This window comes from Gadus macrocephalus, chromosome 10 (assembly GCF_031168955.1).
Source record: "Gadus macrocephalus chromosome 10, ASM3116895v1".
Classification (NCBI taxonomy): domain Eukaryota; kingdom Metazoa; phylum Chordata; class Actinopteri; order Gadiformes; family Gadidae; genus Gadus; species Gadus macrocephalus.
In genome coordinates, this window is record NC_082391.1 from 21624490 (window position 1) to 21642985 (window position 18496).

At 47.2% G+C, this 18496-nt stretch overlaps 1 protein-coding gene across 1 annotated transcript in view; it reads right to left on the reverse strand.

Annotated features, from left to right (window-relative positions):
- Nucleotides 1-3194: 3194 nt before the first annotated feature.
- Nucleotides 3195-18496, reverse strand: part of fat2 (FAT atypical cadherin 2) — a 55863-nt gene continuing 40561 nt past the window's right edge. Inside the window, exons 20-29 of the mRNA XM_060063682.1 lie at nt 17019-17216; nt 15386-15986; nt 14956-15156; nt 14024-14178; nt 11497-11947; nt 10357-10510; nt 9165-9264; nt 8426-8574; nt 7579-7868; nt 3195-5927 (exon numbers count right to left, since the gene is read on the reverse strand). Of these exons, the coding sequence (XP_059919665.1) occupies nt 5386-5927; nt 7579-7868; nt 8426-8574; nt 9165-9264; nt 10357-10510; nt 11497-11947; nt 14024-14178; nt 14956-15156; nt 15386-15986; nt 17019-17216 (2841 nt within the window). The 3' untranslated portion in view covers nt 3195-5385. The remainder of the gene's footprint in view (nt 5928-7578; nt 7869-8425; nt 8575-9164; nt 9265-10356; nt 10511-11496; nt 11948-14023; nt 14179-14955; nt 15157-15385; nt 15987-17018; nt 17217-18496) is intronic.

Here is an 18496-nt window from a genome sequence, read left to right on the forward strand (position 1 = left end):
ACAGGGGAGGGGGGACATAAAGATTTTAGTTCTTAAACTTAAACAAGTTACCAATGAGATCAACAGCTTCAGTAGCAAAAAATATAATACCATTCAATAAATGTATATTGGAGACACTTCTAACAACCTGGGTGGCAAGTGGGGTGGCAAGCATTTTTTGGGGGGTGGCAGCTGCCACCCCTTGCCACCCCGGTAGTTTCGCCACTGTCTGGTGCTATGGTGATGTGATATGCTCAGACTCCATGGAATAATATTCCATGGTTAAGACGATGGGGTTTGTGTTTACAATTTTTTATCTGATTTAAAAAAAAAAAAAGAAAGACATATATTTTTTATATAGTATCACGTGTATCTGAGCATTAGAATAAACTCAGTTAATCAGTTAATGTATGCTGGTTGGATCCTGTTTGCTGCTTCCTCTGGGCCTTGTTACCATTTGAGCTAAATATGTGATCAATATTCCATTCTCAAGGCCCTTAATTAGCTGTACGTCCGATATTGGAAATTGACCTGTTCCAATTGGCTATGAGAGGGTGTTCATTCTGAGTTATGGTGTGGAAAAGTAGACACTGCAAGGTTATAAGCGTTGGAACAAAGCTCATTCATACCACATTACACATGGCTTTTTACCAGGCATTCAGCGTTGCACGCACACATGTATGTGCACACACACATGGGCACACACCCGTACATTCTGTGCTGGCTTTAATACGGCTGTGATACAGGGCAGTAAAATTAATTAAAGCTGTTTGATGTCTGGGCAGATAAAACTCTCTTGTAAGCCTACACACACACACACACACACACACACACACACACACACACACACACACACACACACACACACACACACACACACACACACACAGTTGATTGACACATTACCTTATACTGCTGCGAATTTGGCATGCATAAGGAGGCATTGAGGGGATATTTATCAGAGACATGACGCAGATAAACCTGCGGCAAAATGCACACAAGGATAAGCATTTGAATATTTTTTCATGCATGTTGTGTCTATGAAGACATGTGCGTTTTCTTTTCTTTTTTTTATCCAAGTTGCTGTGTGCCAGTGTGTGTGGATCTGCTTGTGTATTCTTGTGTGGGAGTATGTTTGTGCAAGGTCGAGGTGTGTACTTGGGTTTGTGTTTGTGAATTTTTGTGTGTGTGTGTGGATTCCAAAGTCTGCGCATAGCAGTAAAGCTATGTGCATACTGCATTCAAGCATTTCAAGTAAGCGGCAATGAGAATGATAAAGAAAGATGTCTTGCTCAGCGACACTGTTGTTTAAATCAGCCCTGGCCTCTGACCACTGCTGCAAGGTGTCTATCTTCTTTATGTGCACTCACACTAGGAATCGTTCATGGTGACGTTCTTGGCCTTGTAATGCTCTGCTCGAGTAGGTCCGGAAGCAATTTCTTGAAATGTCAATTATTAGAGTCGTTATCACAGTTCAGAAACGCCAATCCATCTCAATGAATTTAGAGTGTGGTTGCAAAGCGTGCCACACAATTGTAATCATGTGTCTTATTATTATTTTTACCTTTCCTACCTCCATATTTTGCATAATTATCTACTCCTACAATATTTTATATTGAAAGTAAATGGAGCAAAAATGCGTAAATCAACCACTCCAAGCCTGAACACCTGGTAGGAGTCGTTTTGTTACAGAATCTGAAACTTGTTATCTTGTGCTTTATTTGACATGCTGAATTGTTTTGCTGTCGAGATATACTTTGCTGTACCTTGAATATTTTTTGAAACCTTGAACAAATCGATAAAAATGAACTGTAGACCCAAATTACCCAAACAGAGTCACTGCTCGCATGCGATGACTGCGGTCCAGACAGTGGTCAGTATCTCACGCACCGAGATAAGTTAGATCACACTCCCCCAGGGAAGTTCAGGTCCCTGCTTGAAGTTCAATGCAACGCGTAGGGAGAGACGATGAGTTACGGGCTGGCTAACAGAATCAGATAGAGTCCGGTAGGTATAGCTCGTAACATGCACGTCTAAAAACCGGGCATAAGCAGGCCTCCAAAACGTAAAGTACCTCCTTAGCCACAAGGGGCGCTATAACTCACAATCAAATCAAATAAATTAGCCATATTTTTCAACCCATCTAGTGCTCTCTCATTAGCCTTGCTAGCATGTCAGCATACTCACGGAATATTGCTCACACGACGAGCATGCGCTCACGAAACCACGCACATTTTCTTCAGAAAATGCTCATGCGGCGACATCTGTAGTTTATATCTTAAAGATGCATGTCAATGTATGTGTGACGTAATATAGACAAATTAGACCTTGCATTGGTTCTACACAAATAATAGCGACTGTTCATTCCAATTCCCCGTCCACTATCTGCAGCAGAACACAATGCTGTGATTATTGTATTAGTATATATAATATTATTTGAAAAACTGCCATGTAAGAATCTACAAGTTTGAAACCAATTTAGATTTTAAGCATATTATATCACAACATTATTAGCAACCTGTATGCATTCTTCCCTTCGTTCAGGTCTTTGATGTCCTTTTAGGTTGGTGTCAGGTTGTGGGATGCATGGCAAACAGATTCATGTTTCTTTTCGATTTCCATATAGGCCTACCTTTCCCCTGATAAATTTCCGACGCCTCGAGATTTAACCAAAATAGTTACAACTTTTGCAATTCCTTCCATTGTGGCCTCTGGCTCGCTTTGCATAACATACAGCTACTCCCAACTGCACATCCAGCCTCTTACTATTGAAAATTCATTGGATTGCGCCGCTATAGTAGCTAGGGCTGAAGCCAAGTGTGTGTAAATGCACCCTCTGCATGTTCACCTGCATCTTCATTCAGCAACTTCTTCCTGATGCTTGCTCTGTGGAAAGTCGTGGATCAGACCCTACCATTTTTACTATGCCTTTAGAAGGATTATAATCAATATCTTAGCATATACAGCCTTACATGCTATATGAATGACTTAACCGTGGAAAAATACAATCTCCTGAGGTGAATGCTGCTTCTTAGAAAGATCATCCAATGTTATTTGCCAACGGTACTAATATTCAGGCCTGGTAATTAACCAAGGTGACACAAAGCAGTTACTCCGACAGAATTGATGGCGTGAAAAGTCTGTCGTCTTCAGGGCTTTAATAACAAGATATGTGAATGGCACATTGATGAAAGTGTCTGATACAAAAATCCCAGAATAACGAAAATGACAGAAGTTGGTTGGTGGTGAAGCTATGTATTGGGATTGTTTGAGAACAACCCTGGCTTGGAGCTCATGGGAGGAATCACAGAAGCGAGGTTATAAAAGATGTGCTGAACCTGGAGAAGCGGGTGTTCTGCAGACCAGCTCAGCTTTTTAATTATTTTTTTAATGGGTTAACCCTAACCCTTCTAAATACAATTCTTAAACTTTGGTGGTTTCGGATCTCTTTCCTTGTTCCAGTTGAAGTCTTGCACTTTCCACAATTCAATGTATATTTTTATTTATATATCTTTATTTTATATCTTTATTCATTCTTTTACAATATTGAAAAACAAAATAAAAATGTAGACAGCATTAATAACATCTCTCACAGAGAAGAACAAACCAAAACATGGAGCTTGTCGTACCCCACATTTGTTACACAAAAGTGAACAATCAAAACACAAGTAAAGTACATTCAGTTGACCCGATCCTACGCACAAACAGCTAGCAACACGGACATCCAAAACAGTAAGCATAAGGTCCACAAACACATCTCTACGGACATTTGTTTTATTGCCAAAATGAAGTAGATGTGTAATTTATGTGCGCTTGTTGCATGTTTTAACTACATGGATTAGATAACATCAAAGGGCATCGTGCACACAGGTAGGTCCACAGATATTTTTCTGATAAGTCACCTCCACAGAGTATGCGTACCATTAAGCGTACCTGAGAAGATCAAAAATTGTCCTTGATATGCCTAAACATTATGCCTTGCGTTAACTTAGTGAAATAAGTGTATCTACAACTGATGAATTTGTTAAATGTTAAATGGTTGATGATCAATAATGTTAACATAGAAATGATCAGTTGCTTTCCTTTTAAGACGCCTAGGCTACTACAATATTAAACCTGACCACTTTAATACGACTAATAATGCTCAACGATAACAGTTCTAAACGTTTCTGTCTTGGTGTCTCTGGAAGAGGTACTTGATCAGCCGTATTAATGGGGCTTGTATGCTCTTATTTGATCCACATTACTCCAGGGCTTTGAACTGGTTTTCTTCGGGGTTCCTGCGCTGATATCGAGCTATGAAGTGGGGGGCAGGAATCTATTTGATCTATTGCTGAGTAGCTCCCTTTTTGTGCGAATACGTTTATCTACTACTGTAACTAAACACAGTTCCATCGCACACCAATTAAAAAAATCGAGGAAATAACAAGAGTACAGCAGAAAATAAAAGCTTTGATATTTACAGAGGCAACACATCTATTCCAATACTTATTTAGTCCTGGGTATGAATGTTTTCTCTAAGATAGCCACGAGGATCCAGCCCCGTGTTATTCAACCACAAGGACAGGCCATTCGATGAAATGTTTCAGCATGAAATGTAATTCACTTAAGTCTAGATGTGCCATAGAAACGTGTAGAAGCTATAGATACACCCCCCCCCCCCCCGCTTTTTAGCTCTGTAATTTCCATTTATATTTCCTTTTTTTTTTTACCAAAAATATGAATCATACAAATGCAAACACAACCTATGTCAATTCTTTCTTGAAATGCAACCATCCCTGACGACGAGATCGACAAAGGATTGTTATAATCCAATTGCTTTAAGAGCCGGTAGCAGCCGCTGCCAGAGCAACAACATCCAAGCCATCCAAATCCATCCAAATCTGCTTTTGCATCAAAGCACAAACATATTTAACTCAGAGCACACGCATCACTAATTCATAGAACAAACACAACACATGGATAAATGGAATGGACTAAATTGACGTTTTTTTTTCATTCAGGCCACTATGACCCCTGCAAGTGGTTTCTACGTGGTTTCGACTACTCTCGATGTAACAAAAAAAATAATAATGCATTTCCTAAATGGTAATCAATGGTCAATTCATTCCCACTTGGTGGGGGGGGGTTGGGCAGACACAAAAGGTGCGATATAGCAGGGGCTGGCTTCTGACCTGAAAACTCAAACTTCTTCTGTAGCAGTCTGCTACACTTTCTTTGTGACTCTGTCATGAAGGGTAGCAGACCTCTTCTCCTTTGTTGTTAACCATCAGCTGTCGCTAACGCTGTTCTGGGGAAGGAGGTTTGAAGTCTCCCTCAGGCAGAGAAACGTTTGTGAACCTCCAACCGACCCCCCCCGCTGGTTCACCCTGCGTCCTGTCCGCCTCGAGAACAGAACGTATCCCACTAGAACATGACCTCCTCGGAGCTGCCGTAGTCGCTCTCCACCAGGTCCGAGCCCCCGTAGGAGACCCTGGGGGTCTGCCCCGCGGGCCGGGTCTCGGCCTTGGTGCCGTTTATGGGCGGCGGCGGCAGCGGCGGCGGCGGCGAGGGCAGCGACGGCAGCGGCGGCAGGCTGTCGTCCTCGGCGTACGACGGCATGGCCATGCTCAGGCGCATGCTGAGTCTCTTGTAGCCGCCCGACACGTTGTCCAGGCTGCGTGTGCGCGCGCTGGGGTAGTAGCTGACGGCCGTATACTCGTTGGGGCACTGGGCTCTGGGCAGCGGCAGGCCGTCCGGCCCCAGGAAGTCGTCCAGGTTCTGGTTGCTGTAGCAGGGCGGCAGCGGCGCCCGGCGGTCGCTGCGCTCCAGGGGGAAGGGGAAGCCCCCGAAGCGCGAGTTGCGGCGGGAGTCGGTGGTGCCGGTGGAGTAGGCGTCCTCCACGATGTCGAACTGGGGGAAGCCCCGCGCGGCGGGATGGCCGAAGTAGTCCGGGTCGGCCGGGTACACTGGGGGGGGGGGGCAGACGGGAGATACATCGCTGTGTTACACTCTTCATTACATCATCCCATAATAATAACGGTAATGAATTAACAATATTGGGTTTAATACAATTGGCAGGGAGCTATATCTACATCCTTTTTCTCTATCTATATCATCTCATATTAAGGAGATTAAGACGCGAAGAGATATCAGGCCGCTTTTACACGCCTGATGAAACTGTTGTGGATGGATCTATTGTCATCATTCCTATTGCTCTATGATGACAAGCAAAGATGCAATAACGATAGAAAAAATATATATAAAGACTGAGAGACGAGATAAATACTTTAATTCTGTTTTCTGGCTGCTTTCGTCCATGGTGCTCTCACCAAACACCAAGTTACTGCCTGCAGCTGTCCTTCTAGGCTTATAAGACAATTTAAGCTGTTGTCAAACCAAAAGCGAAGCAAATATCTGCTTTTGTGATTGAATCAGGAGTCAGGACGTGAGTGAAGTTGAGAGAATCTCAACACTGACAGGCTTTCCAATACACAGCTTCATGTGAATTTTGCGGAAAGTTAAAATAATTCAAGGCGAAGGCGAAGTTTGTATTGTTTATCTATTTTGCAATTCCGCAAATCTTGTGCCGTGCTATTCGCATGATTTCTTCGTTTTTAGAACATCACATTTGACGATTTGGTTTTCATTAATGTCCTTGCCGTTGAAAACGTTTCTCAATAAAAGTAAGAGTAAAGTTGCTACTCAAAAGCCTAGGTTGTGGTCGGTGTAAACCAGGACAACTTGTTGTCCTAATGCATGGAAGGAAGAAGCAAGCAGGGAAGCAAGAGACGACCTTGAGGATCAAACATAAGTCGTCCCCCCCCCGCACCGGCCCGAACCCTGGGATGAATGGGATGCCAAGGAGGGAAATGCCCTGGGAATGGTTCCCATAGAGACGAGAGGATCAAAGGCTCCTAAACCAGGCCCCCCCCCCCATCCCCCTACCACATCCTCATCAGGTTCACCCCCCGGCCCCTATGTATGGCGCTCGGTGGAGCGTGTGCCCAGCAATGCTTGACTCTACCCGAGTCTGATAGGACCCATAAAAAACGACAGAGGATTAGAGAATGGACGGTAAAGGGACTGAGAGAGATGGACAGGTAGAGCGAGAGAGCGAGAGGGAGAGGGAGGAAGAGAGATAATGGGATGGAGGGGGAGAGAGAGAGAGAGGGGGAGAGAGGGACAGAGAGAGGGGGATCTAGTGAGAGGGAGAGGGGAGTAGATGGAGATATGTAGTGAGTGGAGAGACGAGAGAGAAAAAAATGGGCCCGCATGAACTGCAAGAGAGTGTCAGAGGGGGTGGGATAGATCCTGGATATGTCCCCCACTCAGTAGGCCTACTACTGTCTAAACACTCTGCAGGTGACAGCCTTCAAAATCAGGCCTTCGTCCCCTGGATCACCTTCCCAATGACCCTGGGACCTTTAGAGCTCCACAAAACTCTTAGTTATGAAATAGCAAATTAAAGCATCAGATAGATTCATGCACACACTCAAACACTGATTTTCTTCATTGTTACAGACACACACTCAAACACACACACACTCTCTCTCACCCGACCCAAACACACACACACACACACACACACACACACACGCAGACACACACACGCACTACCTTCGTAGTCCATGTCCCACTGGTTCTTCCTGATAGAGTCGTTGTCGGAGCTGGACGGGGGTCTGGCCGGGAGGTTGGGGGCCACGCTGCACACCACGGGCCCCTGAGGCCTCGGGCAGCAGGGGACCCCGCCCCCCGCGGAGATGACCTGACTGCGGGGCCGCAGCGACCTGAAGGGGGTGCTGTCCAGGTCGTTGGTGGTGGGGGAGTGCGCCAAGGAGCTCATCTCCATGGGGTACCCCTCCGGGGGGCCCTTCATCATGCTCTTGGTCAGACTAGGCTGGGAGTAGCTGGGAGGGACAAGAAGCCAGTGGAATTCAAAAGACAGTTTGATGAGGCCTAAAAAAAAAATAAAGTTTGGTTCCTGTTGGTTGTCACTTGAGGTCATGGGTAGGTAGGGAATTTATTTTATTTTTTTATTTTATTTTTTCCAGCGGCAGCGAATGATGGGTAGATTGTTTTAATTTAAAAACGAGAAAATTCGCTCATCCTTGTACAGAATGAAGAGGTGCTGTACCAAAACGTAATTAGTAATGAATCCCCCATTTTTCATCCGTTCATAATGTAATGTTAAGAGCATTTTTCAAGTTTTCAATATTCGTCTCAACAAGGGAGTAGGGAAAATGTTTGCTTCATGCAAATGCTTGTTGTAATGACGTGGTTGATAGATACATTCTAGGTCCATATTTGGTTTAAAAATGCTGAAGGGTAAAAGGTCAGCACATCATTTTTGGCCATTGGGAGACCCATTTGGTCCCCGGCTGGGAGCCGCTTCTGGGTCGCAACCCTCAGGTTGAGAACCACTGATGGCCCAGGGTGAAAGCACAACAGCTGTTGGTGTTCCTACCCGTTGGAGTCCTGGACACACTCAGGTTTCTTCTTATTGTGGCTGACGTAGCGCTTCCGCACGCACACAAAGCCGGCGACGAGGAGGAGCAGGCCCAGAACGCAGGCGCAGATCTCCATGATCTCCACCATGCCAATCATGGTCGACACCTGGACGGGTGACAGAGCATCGGTCGCTGAGTTCACTGATTGATTGATTCATTGGTCGACCTATTAGCCCTAGACTGACGGTTGATTCGTGGATTAGCGTAGGTTGACTAATTTACGCATTCGACCTGTTGGCATCCTGTGATCAATATGCCTTTAAGGTGATATTATACCACCAGGTGTGGGTGTGATTAGCCATTACAAGCCGTTTTGCAAATCTTCCTCTTCTCATATCACAAGTGGTCGTGTCCACCTAGACGTATGCTGGATAAATCAGTCTTACCAGCCTACCCAGTGGACTGTAGCAAACGTTGCTCATCTATCCGTCATACATCTAGGTGGACACGCCCACTTGTGATGTCAGAAGAGGCAGGTTTTCAAAACGGCTTGTAATGGCTAATCACACTCCATCTGGTGGTATAATATGTCACCTTTAACCCTTCCCTGCTCTCCTTTGACATGTATCTGAAATCTCTGTAGGTCACTTTGGGCAACAGCTTCTGCCACAAGGCAAAATACTGAGTCATTTATATCAGACCATCGGATAGGTGGAAAACAGAAAGGTTTATTGAGTCGGTGGAGGTGGAACCTACCAGGGGCAGGGGGTCGCAGTGGGCGTACCCCTCAATTAACTTGCAGCCATGCCCTCCTCCACAGGGGCTCGGTGAACATCCATCGATCAGGTTGTGGCACCTATCAGGAGTACAGAGGCAAACTGTTATGATCACGTTACATGGCCTGGTCTTTGGGTGAGCAATTGTTTTCCTTAACCCTGTGAATCCGGGTTATTCATTCTGAGTTATTCATTGTGTGTCCTGAACTTATATATACCTTATATATACTTACGCATATCTTCTACGATGTTGGACGTAGGAATCTACGCTATTTTTGATACAGTTGCTAAAAAAGGTTTTTGCCAGTCTCCTCCGATCAGTTATTGAACGATGGACTCTGCTTCTGATCCCTTCCTAACTCAGGTCTAGTTGTAGGCACGCCAACGCCAGGATGGTAATGCTACCGCCGCAGAGGTGTGGATGTGCGAAGCTCCATCAAGGTAATGGTTAATGTTCTTGTCAAAGAGAGTGTTGGGCTTCCTGGACACTAAAACGCCACTTTGCGTCATGAATTTCTGATAGATTATCGATCATTAACACTCATTCCCCTCCTAGCCAGACTTTACTGGCCAAAACGCATTATTTAATTTTAAGTTTAAGAGAAAAGCCTGACATGATGTATAAAGTTAAGTGTGCCCATTACAGAACAGTTTGAAGCCAAGTTTTGTTGTTGACAACAACAACAACAACAACGTGGAACTGGGGAGACAACCAGGACAAGAGCAGATTCTTGGCGGGAGAGCGGCGGTCCAATTTGGGCCACAAGAGACCAGACGGAATGTAAGACAGGTGTTTTCCTAAGTTCTTTTATCTGCGCTGCACAGACACCTAGCCGAGCCCGTCGAGTGACTGGCCATTGCATTTGATATTTACTGCTGCTATTGAGCACTCCAGGCAAGCCTGACGGTGAATTCCTCTTTCCGTTTTGCAGCTCCCTGGGGAAGGCCAGCATGGTGCCAAGACAGTGGAGAGAAGTCCAAGAAAGGTCCAGGGAACATCCCCAAACCAACTTCCTTTTAATATGTAATTTAAAGCTTGAAAGTTTTGGTGACCAGACTTTCAAAGAAGGTTGAGGTTCCAGTCTGTGTTTGCGCGTGTGTGTACGTAATACGTGTATGTTTATAGTGACCATGTACGCAAAATGTCAGTATTCTTTCCCAGTGTGTCTCACCGTGCGCCAGGGATGTCCTGGGAGCAGTTGCAGAAGTATCCCACGGGCTTGGGCGTGCACACGGCCCCGTGTGTGCACGGCTGGGACAAGCAGGGGTTGTCTGCGAGCGAGCAGCGCGGGCCGTGGTGGTTCCCGGGACAACGGCACTGCGGCTCTGGAGGAGAGATCAAACACCAACCCAAATGTGTTAGAGTCTGCATCCCCAGGGACCCCCCAAGCCGAGCCGGTGTTCAGGGTGAGAGGATGGTTCATTATCAGGTTGGACACACAGACAAAGTCACTCTGGGTATTGTGTGGTTGGCGTAGGTTTATTTGATCTAACCCCATGATAGACTTTATAGTCCTCGTTTAAGGTCCTTATGTAATGACTGTTCAGTGAGTATAGATAAATGTATAATATAGGAATGAAATGTATACTGCATTAGCAATACACTTCTATTATATATCATCATTTAATATGGAAAATATATTTATTTGATAATAATATTTGACACCCTAGAAACGTTATTCTAGGGTGGAGAGGTTCACCTGCTAGCCCTCCTCCCATAGCGTCAGGCTAGCAGGTCGTCTGAGAACCCCAGGTGAACCGCGGCACAAACACACAGCTTCAGCGTGAACGGCATCTCTGAGTGTTTTCTGAGGGGCTTACGCGGATTGCTATGTTGCCTCAGTACAGCATGGATCAAAATCCTTCTAGGCTTTCCTTTTATACTTTTATAACCCGACTGCCAGGAAGAACGGCAATAGTCTCCACCGTATTTACATTTTACAAATGGATACTGATGTCGCTGTGCTTATCAAGCCTCTCTTTCAGTAATGGAAGGAGTCAAAGCACAAGATGTCGCTTGGATTTTCTTAAATAATGCAAACACAATGCAAATACTGAGCCTCTGATTGAGGTTTCCTCTTTGTCGCACAGAGAGAATTCATTCAGATATGCAGTATGTCATACCGCTACAACCCACCTAAGGATCCTTTGTTTCAATTTAAGCAACACTTTCCTCTCCTTAGGAGATACAATTCTCATGAATGTTGGGAATTAATCAAGTAAAAACGCCTGTGATAAATATAGTGATAATAATCATTTTACACGTTTCTACGTCAGGTTAACTGGAAAGAACAAACTCTCAGAAGACCCACCTCCCTCAGCCGTCTCCTCGCAGACTCCTTCATTCTGGCACAGGCCAGGGGAGCACCCCCCTAGCCGGTTGCAACATTGGTACGCCCCGAACACCCGCCGGAGGCCGGGGCCTGCCCATTGACCCGCGTCCCCCGCCTTGACCGGCTGCCCGTTGACCTCGAGGCCCTCGAGGCAGCCAATGAACGCGGGCGGGAGTCCCCGGGCGCGGACGGGGCCGTCGGGGCCGGCGGAGGCCAGGAGCAGGGCGCCGTGGGAGCGCATCATGCGGCAGGGCTCGGTGGCGTTGGAGGCGGTGTGCTCGTCGTCCAGGGTCAGCCACATGCGGGTGGAGTTAACCACCAGCTGCAGGCGGTGCCAGCGGCCGTCCGACGCCGGCACCGCCCGCAAGACCAGGGAGCCCGGCAGGCCGTTGCCACAGCGGTACTGGAACTGCAGCTCCCCGTTGGTCAACTGTGGGAAGACAGTCGGAGATGTCAGGGAGAGTTCCTATTGGTCACTCAATCAACACCTGCTTTAGGAACGGCGCAAAGAGAACCAGATCTCAAGGACGGTTCATTTTTCGTCCTCCTTAAACTCATTACGTTTCAGTTAAAAATCATAGAATGGACAGAGTGTGAGCAGATAACGCATGTGCACGTGCATGTGCGTGTGCGTGTCTGTAGGTGTCTGTGGGGTCCCTAAGGCATGCTGGGATTCTGTTATCGGGGCCGTCTTTCATCTGCTCTCCCCCTTACACCTCCACATCTGAGCTGTCACTTCCTGTAGAGGAGGCCATTTTCCCCTCTCTGACAAGTCAACCTGTTCACCGATGCACCTTTGTGTTACCTTGGCTACCATTTACATTTCAGGAGGTTGATACCTTCCTGGTTGACATGAAAGGGAATTAGCAGAAGCAAAATGGACGGAGTTATTGAGGAGATGTGAGGGCTTGGTAGACGAGGGAAGTTGAATGTGCGTTGCCGCGCTGCGTCAAAGGGAGTTCAGTGGACGAGCATCAACAGTCTCTCGTATCGTCGGGAAGCCTCTCAGATGTCAAGAAAAGAAAAGAGTTGCATGGGACGTCTCTGAAGACGGCGTTTGACCGGTCCTTCTGACGTTCCTCCTCACTCTGAACACAGGAAGGGAGCCCTTCGCAGACGTGTCACTCTCCGAGTGTAGCTCTTAATCCCCAACAGAGTCCCGGGCGTTGAGTTTTCCTCAGAATGATTTAGTATTCCGTCGTGAGGCGTGGTGTTTCCATTGCACATCACGGCTCCATAATCGCTTTAAAGAATTATTCAAGAGGCTGAGAAGATCAATGCTTCATTATTCCATTCAAATCATGGAGCGCTTTTACTGTGGTACAATAAACGGTTCTCATCGGCAACAAGAGAAGGGTCAGCTCAATAAATTGACAATGGACTATAGGCCAACGCATTCATCGCCCATACCGAATATACAGTTGGTCACTCATACCGATCCAAGGATAGATTGCAGGCCAGGTCAACCGAGCCAGGCCATACCACTGCAGAAAAAAAGGTCACCAATGAAATGATTCTAACTCAACGCCAGTGGGGGTTTCAGCCCAGACAGCAATATCGTTCATAATCTGTATGCTAATATGAGCTCAACCCCTAAGATATGGTCAGGCGTTAAGCGTACGGAAATGATTCATCCAACATGCATACCACATGAAACAACCATTAATCCTAGACCCCGATCGACCCTAGACCTAGACAGTGACGGAGAGTAAAAGCTGCTGAGACCCAGTGTGAAAGGAGGAAGAATCCCTCCCTAGAATTTAAATGTAAGCAATATATTGCGCTCCTACCACATATTACCAGACTAAAGATTAACACAAAGCTCAGAGCTTATTTCAATGTGAAAAACAGCAAACAATTGACAATTCATACCTTCCCCCACCCGGGTTTTTGAAATTACGATTCAAGCATTTACATATCCTCTCTCATAAAAACTCAGCATATAAACCCATCTGCACCAAACAGATGCAGTTTTATAAAAATAAAGAAAAGTCTACATATAGCCACATGGTAAAAAAAACTCTAAATGCATTCTAATTTCAGAGATAAGAGGGACATATCTGCCTCATTTGACTTGCATGAAGGCGGTTTGGTGATTGCGAGCTTGCCGGCGCCAGACTTAGATTGTGTTTACCCTTTAAGGATAAAGAAGACGCACATAAGTGCAAGTCTACACAAACATTGATTTGAAATAATGGCACAAAGCAATGCCTCTGGATACATTGCCATAGGGCTCAATGGAGATGGCGCGGCAAGGAGACTACACTCGTGTAAATCCGGGCGCCTCTGCTTCGTCGTTTCACTGAAATTGTGAGACCTTTTCGGAGGGTCGCAATACAATTCTGGCTTATATATATATGGATGTAACCTCCTGAGAACATCAGGAGGTTAGGGGAGGGACACCTTGTTCTTGAAGAACAACGAGCGCTGCGGTCAAACAAACAAGATGGTAGCGCACAAGGAGATGTTGTGTATGTGGTGGTCTCCACCGTGACTGGAGACCTACCTGTAAGGTGCCCCAGTCGCTGGCGTTGGTGGCCATGAGGAGTCCCTGTTTCTGGAAGGTCCTGAACCTCAGCGAGAGCCGGAAGGCCTGGGAGTCCTCGTCCATGTGGTGGAGGTACCTGACGTAGTCCTCGCCCGTGAACCTCAGCGCCGAGCCTGGAACCCAAAGGACGGACCTTCTTATCCCAGTCGAAGTTGGCATTACACATGAAGTATGGGATCTCGGGGGGGTTAAATATGAACATGCTGGTGTCACTTGCTAGGATTAGGCCATTGCGCCTAAAAAATGACCATACGCAACATCAAATGTCATCCAAATTACATTCAATCTGCAGAAGTTACAGATTTTCTTGTTTTTACAGAAGATTCGCCAATCAATTCGATTGGATTCGTCTTATATGCAACTAAGGATTTTTTTTTTTTTGTTGCTACAGTAACTACACTGCGTTGCTACACTGCGTGTCCAAGAAGGCAGCCGTTCACTTAGCCCTCATTAAAATGGTATTAAACGTCACAATCAAAGTGCAGCCTGCAGGCCTGGCACACTGGAGGAAGAAGATATGGAGATATGGAGGCATGCAACACATTGTTAAGGAAAGAGGCTTGACCAAAATGAATCACTTTTCGCGCTCCCTTAGGAATAAAAAATGCACTCACAATTTGAGTGGTTGGTATGTTTAGTCTTGTACCGCTCGCTGTGTGTACGCTTGTATGCGTTTGTCGACGGGATTACTAAATGACTACCCCGACCTCTCGAAACGCATCCTATGTTTGACATTATAAAACAAACAACGAAAGACAACGTCTGCGTCTCCGAGTTTCCTGAGCTACATCGCCTACGTCCATGTCACGCCCAACCTAGCATCCAGCGCTTTGCTGAAAACTCATCATGTGTTCAGGCCACCACAATTCCTCTTACGGGCCGGTACATACCGTTACATGGACACACACTCTCCCAGGCGTGGTGAGGGGTGATGAAGCTGGCTCTGGCGGTGGTGTAGTGGTTGAGTCGGTCTCCCGCCAGCCGTACAGCGTTCCTGCAGCCCCTCGCCGGGCACCCTGTCCCCAGGCAGCCGTTATGGCTCACACTCTGGATGCTGAGCCCCAGGGAGTCCTCCAGGTCCGAGATAATACCTGCCACCCACAGCGGAATTATTTTTACAAACGTACATGCTCAAATATAACGTAATTCAATCTATCTTAACCTTCTGCTTCAGGCTCAATGAGTATAATAACTGTGGGTGTCACAGCAAAAGTACAGGACAAATGTAGTATTTGGAACATAATATGATTGCATGTTCTTCTGTGAAATGTTTCCCAAAAATTGTATAAAAAGTGAAATATTTGAAGATAGGTGGTTCACCTGCTAGACGGGTAGTGGGGAGGGACTGAACCGAACCATCGAGAGACCTCCAGGTCAGCAGGGCCTCCAGGACCTGGGAGTGGGGCAGATGCTGCAGGCTGGCCAGGTGCAGCTCCTGCCGGGGCACTCCGAGGGCGACTCCCAGGCTTCGCTGGAGGCCTCTCCAGTGATCTCCCAGGAACTCTCCCGGGGTCATCCCCAGCAGCTGGAGGGTCAACCCGGCGTCCAGCACGCGCTGGTCTGCCACCCACACGTGAACCTTGACCCCGGTCCAGACGCTGAACTTCCCGTCGGTCACGCTGACGTTGAGCGCGTACGAGCCGGGCTCCAGGGCCTCGTCCGCCCAGATCTTGCCGTCGGCCCTTTCGACGGAGAAGCGGGCCCCGGCGGGGCTCTCCGAGACCAGGCTGTAGGCCAGCACGTCCTGGGGGTCCTGGTCGCTGGCGTGCAGCCGGCCGATGACCCGGTTGGCGAAGAGCCCCCCTTTGGTGGTGATGAAGACCTCCAGCGGGACCAGAGAGGGCGGGTAGCGGCTCTGCTCCGTCACGTTGACGTTCACCACGCAGATGGAGGAGAGGGGGGGGTGGCCACTGTCCGTCACCTGGTCCCCCCGCACGCAGGAAATAGATGCACAACGTATCAGGTACACGCATCGCAAAAGAGCGTCGGATATATATGAGTGTCAAATAGACGTATCAAATACGCATCTAACATCTACGTACCAAATATACATCTAACATATGCGTATCAAATACACATCTAACCTTCATGTATCAAACACACATCTAACATATACATAACAAATACACATCTAACATTTATGTATCAAATACACATCTAACATATACGTACCAAATACACATCTAACATGTACGTATCAAATAGACATCTTAAATGTATGTATCAAATACACATCTTACATATGTGCATCGAATACACACGTTAAATATGTGTCATAGTATATTAATGTATGTACGTGTAGTATATAGATGCATAACATTTACAGATCAAATACATAATAACATTATACACACACACACATATATTAAGCAAAAATATTTGTGTACACGTATTTGAAAACCTCAAATATGTGTATAAGGTTTTCCGTCAGAAGTTCTATACTTCTAAGTACCCCCTTTCTTTGATAATATTAGCCTAAAATAGGACCGAACTATGTTTATTAATGTGAATTCATAGCTTGTTATCGATTTATTAAAGTTCTTCCTTCCCCAGTTGAGATCCTAGACTATTGATTAGTACAATTCATTTGTTTAGGAACCCCTGAAGGTACAATTAAGCAAACTCCTACATTCTCAATCTCTACATCTATGTGCTTGCATTGCTGTTCACTAATGAGAGCAGGCATCTCAGGGATGCTGACCTGCAGGTCGAGTAGTGGTGTGGTGAAGGACACCACAGTCTCCCTCTGGCTATGGGGGAGTCGGGTTCAACAGAAATTCCTAGATTGCAATTTACCAAGATGGATGTATTCCATCCGTCTTCCTGGTTAGTGGTGTTGGTAATGTTTGTCTTTTATTTCTGTTTTAATGTAGGTTTCATGTCATTCACATTGAGCTAAGTAGCGTTTGCATAAAATGTGTAATACAAACAACGTTGAATTGCACTGACAGACCTGTATCTTCAGCTGGTGCCGTGGGCGCACTTTCTTTCTGAGCGGCGCAGCGAGTGACAGCAGACCACCCTGGTCGACCTGGAAGCGGCGGTCTTCGTTGCCGCTGACGATGTGGAAGGAGAAGGGGGGCCCGTTCTTGGGCTCGTCTTGGTCCGACACGCGGAGCTGTAGGACCCCGCTGCCCACCGCCTCGCCCTCCTAGGACACACACACGTACATGCCAACCTGTTTGAACCAGTACGAACCAGTAAGAACCAGTTTAAACCAGTGAGAACCTGGCTAAACCAGTATGAACCTGTTTAAATCAGTGGGAAACGGGTTAAACCAGTGTGAACCTGTTTGAACCAGGGAGAACCTGGTTAAACCAGTGTGAACCTGGTACAACCATTGTGCAACTGTTTAAACCAGTCTGAACCCGTGTGAGCCAGAATGAAAATGATGAAAAGAGGCATGAAGCTGTGTCCTATGTCAAAACATCCCTTCACACATCCCCAGAGCACCAAATAGTTTGGCCCTGCCTCTCCTCATGCCTACTTCTCTTCTCCTTCGCTCTGTCGGCCGGCTTCTCGGCGGGCTCCGCAGCACAGCAGGAGACGCAAGTGACACAACACACGCAGTAGCACGCGTGACCAGCAGGCGTCCTCAACTTACACCGTTCGTCAACATCAATCATCAACGGAAGCCAAACCGATATTCTCGCTTGGAGGGATGTGCGGTAGGGTGGGCGGGAGGATGGGAGGGAAGGAGGATGGGAGGGAGGGGGGGGGGGGGGGGGGGTTGGGGGGTGCGAGGGATGTGCCAAGGGGCATGTCTACAAGCACCAACTCAACCACCGGGAGGAAAACCATCTTGTAAACCCCGGGGACCAGCGTGCAGCAACAGAGGAACGACCACATCCCGTCTCTCAGATCAAGGACGTGCGGGTGAGTCATGCCTGAGGCCCAGCAGGACCTGACACACCGTGAGCGGTCGTGACGTGGCTATCCCCTCAGATCTTTCAGCCCCAGTGAGGCAGTGTGACGAGGAAGTTGCCCAATCCAACTGAATATAAATCAATCGAAAACCTCATGCCTCCAAGTAGTCTGCGGACGATTGGGACCCAACCCGGAACTTTTTGGCTGGGAAACCACCTTCCCCTCCTTGTTCAGAAATGCTGAAGGGTTGAGATAGCGGAGCGCTCGAGGCTATGTGGGGTGGAGGTGTGGGAGGCCGGGGCTGCGCTGAGGTCTGAACGACGGCCACAGAAAGGGAGGTGAGGAAGAAGAGGAGGCTCGACATCGCCCCCGCCCGAGGGCTCGACGCGGGGCGTCCTAACGCAACGACTTGATCGCAGAACAATGAGGAGGCTGGTGGCCGCACGCCCTCACACACTCGACAGAGGACAGCACGCGCATACCGCAGTGGAGCGACACACACACACACACGCACGCACGCACGCACGCACGCACGCACGCACGCACGCACGCACGCACGCACGC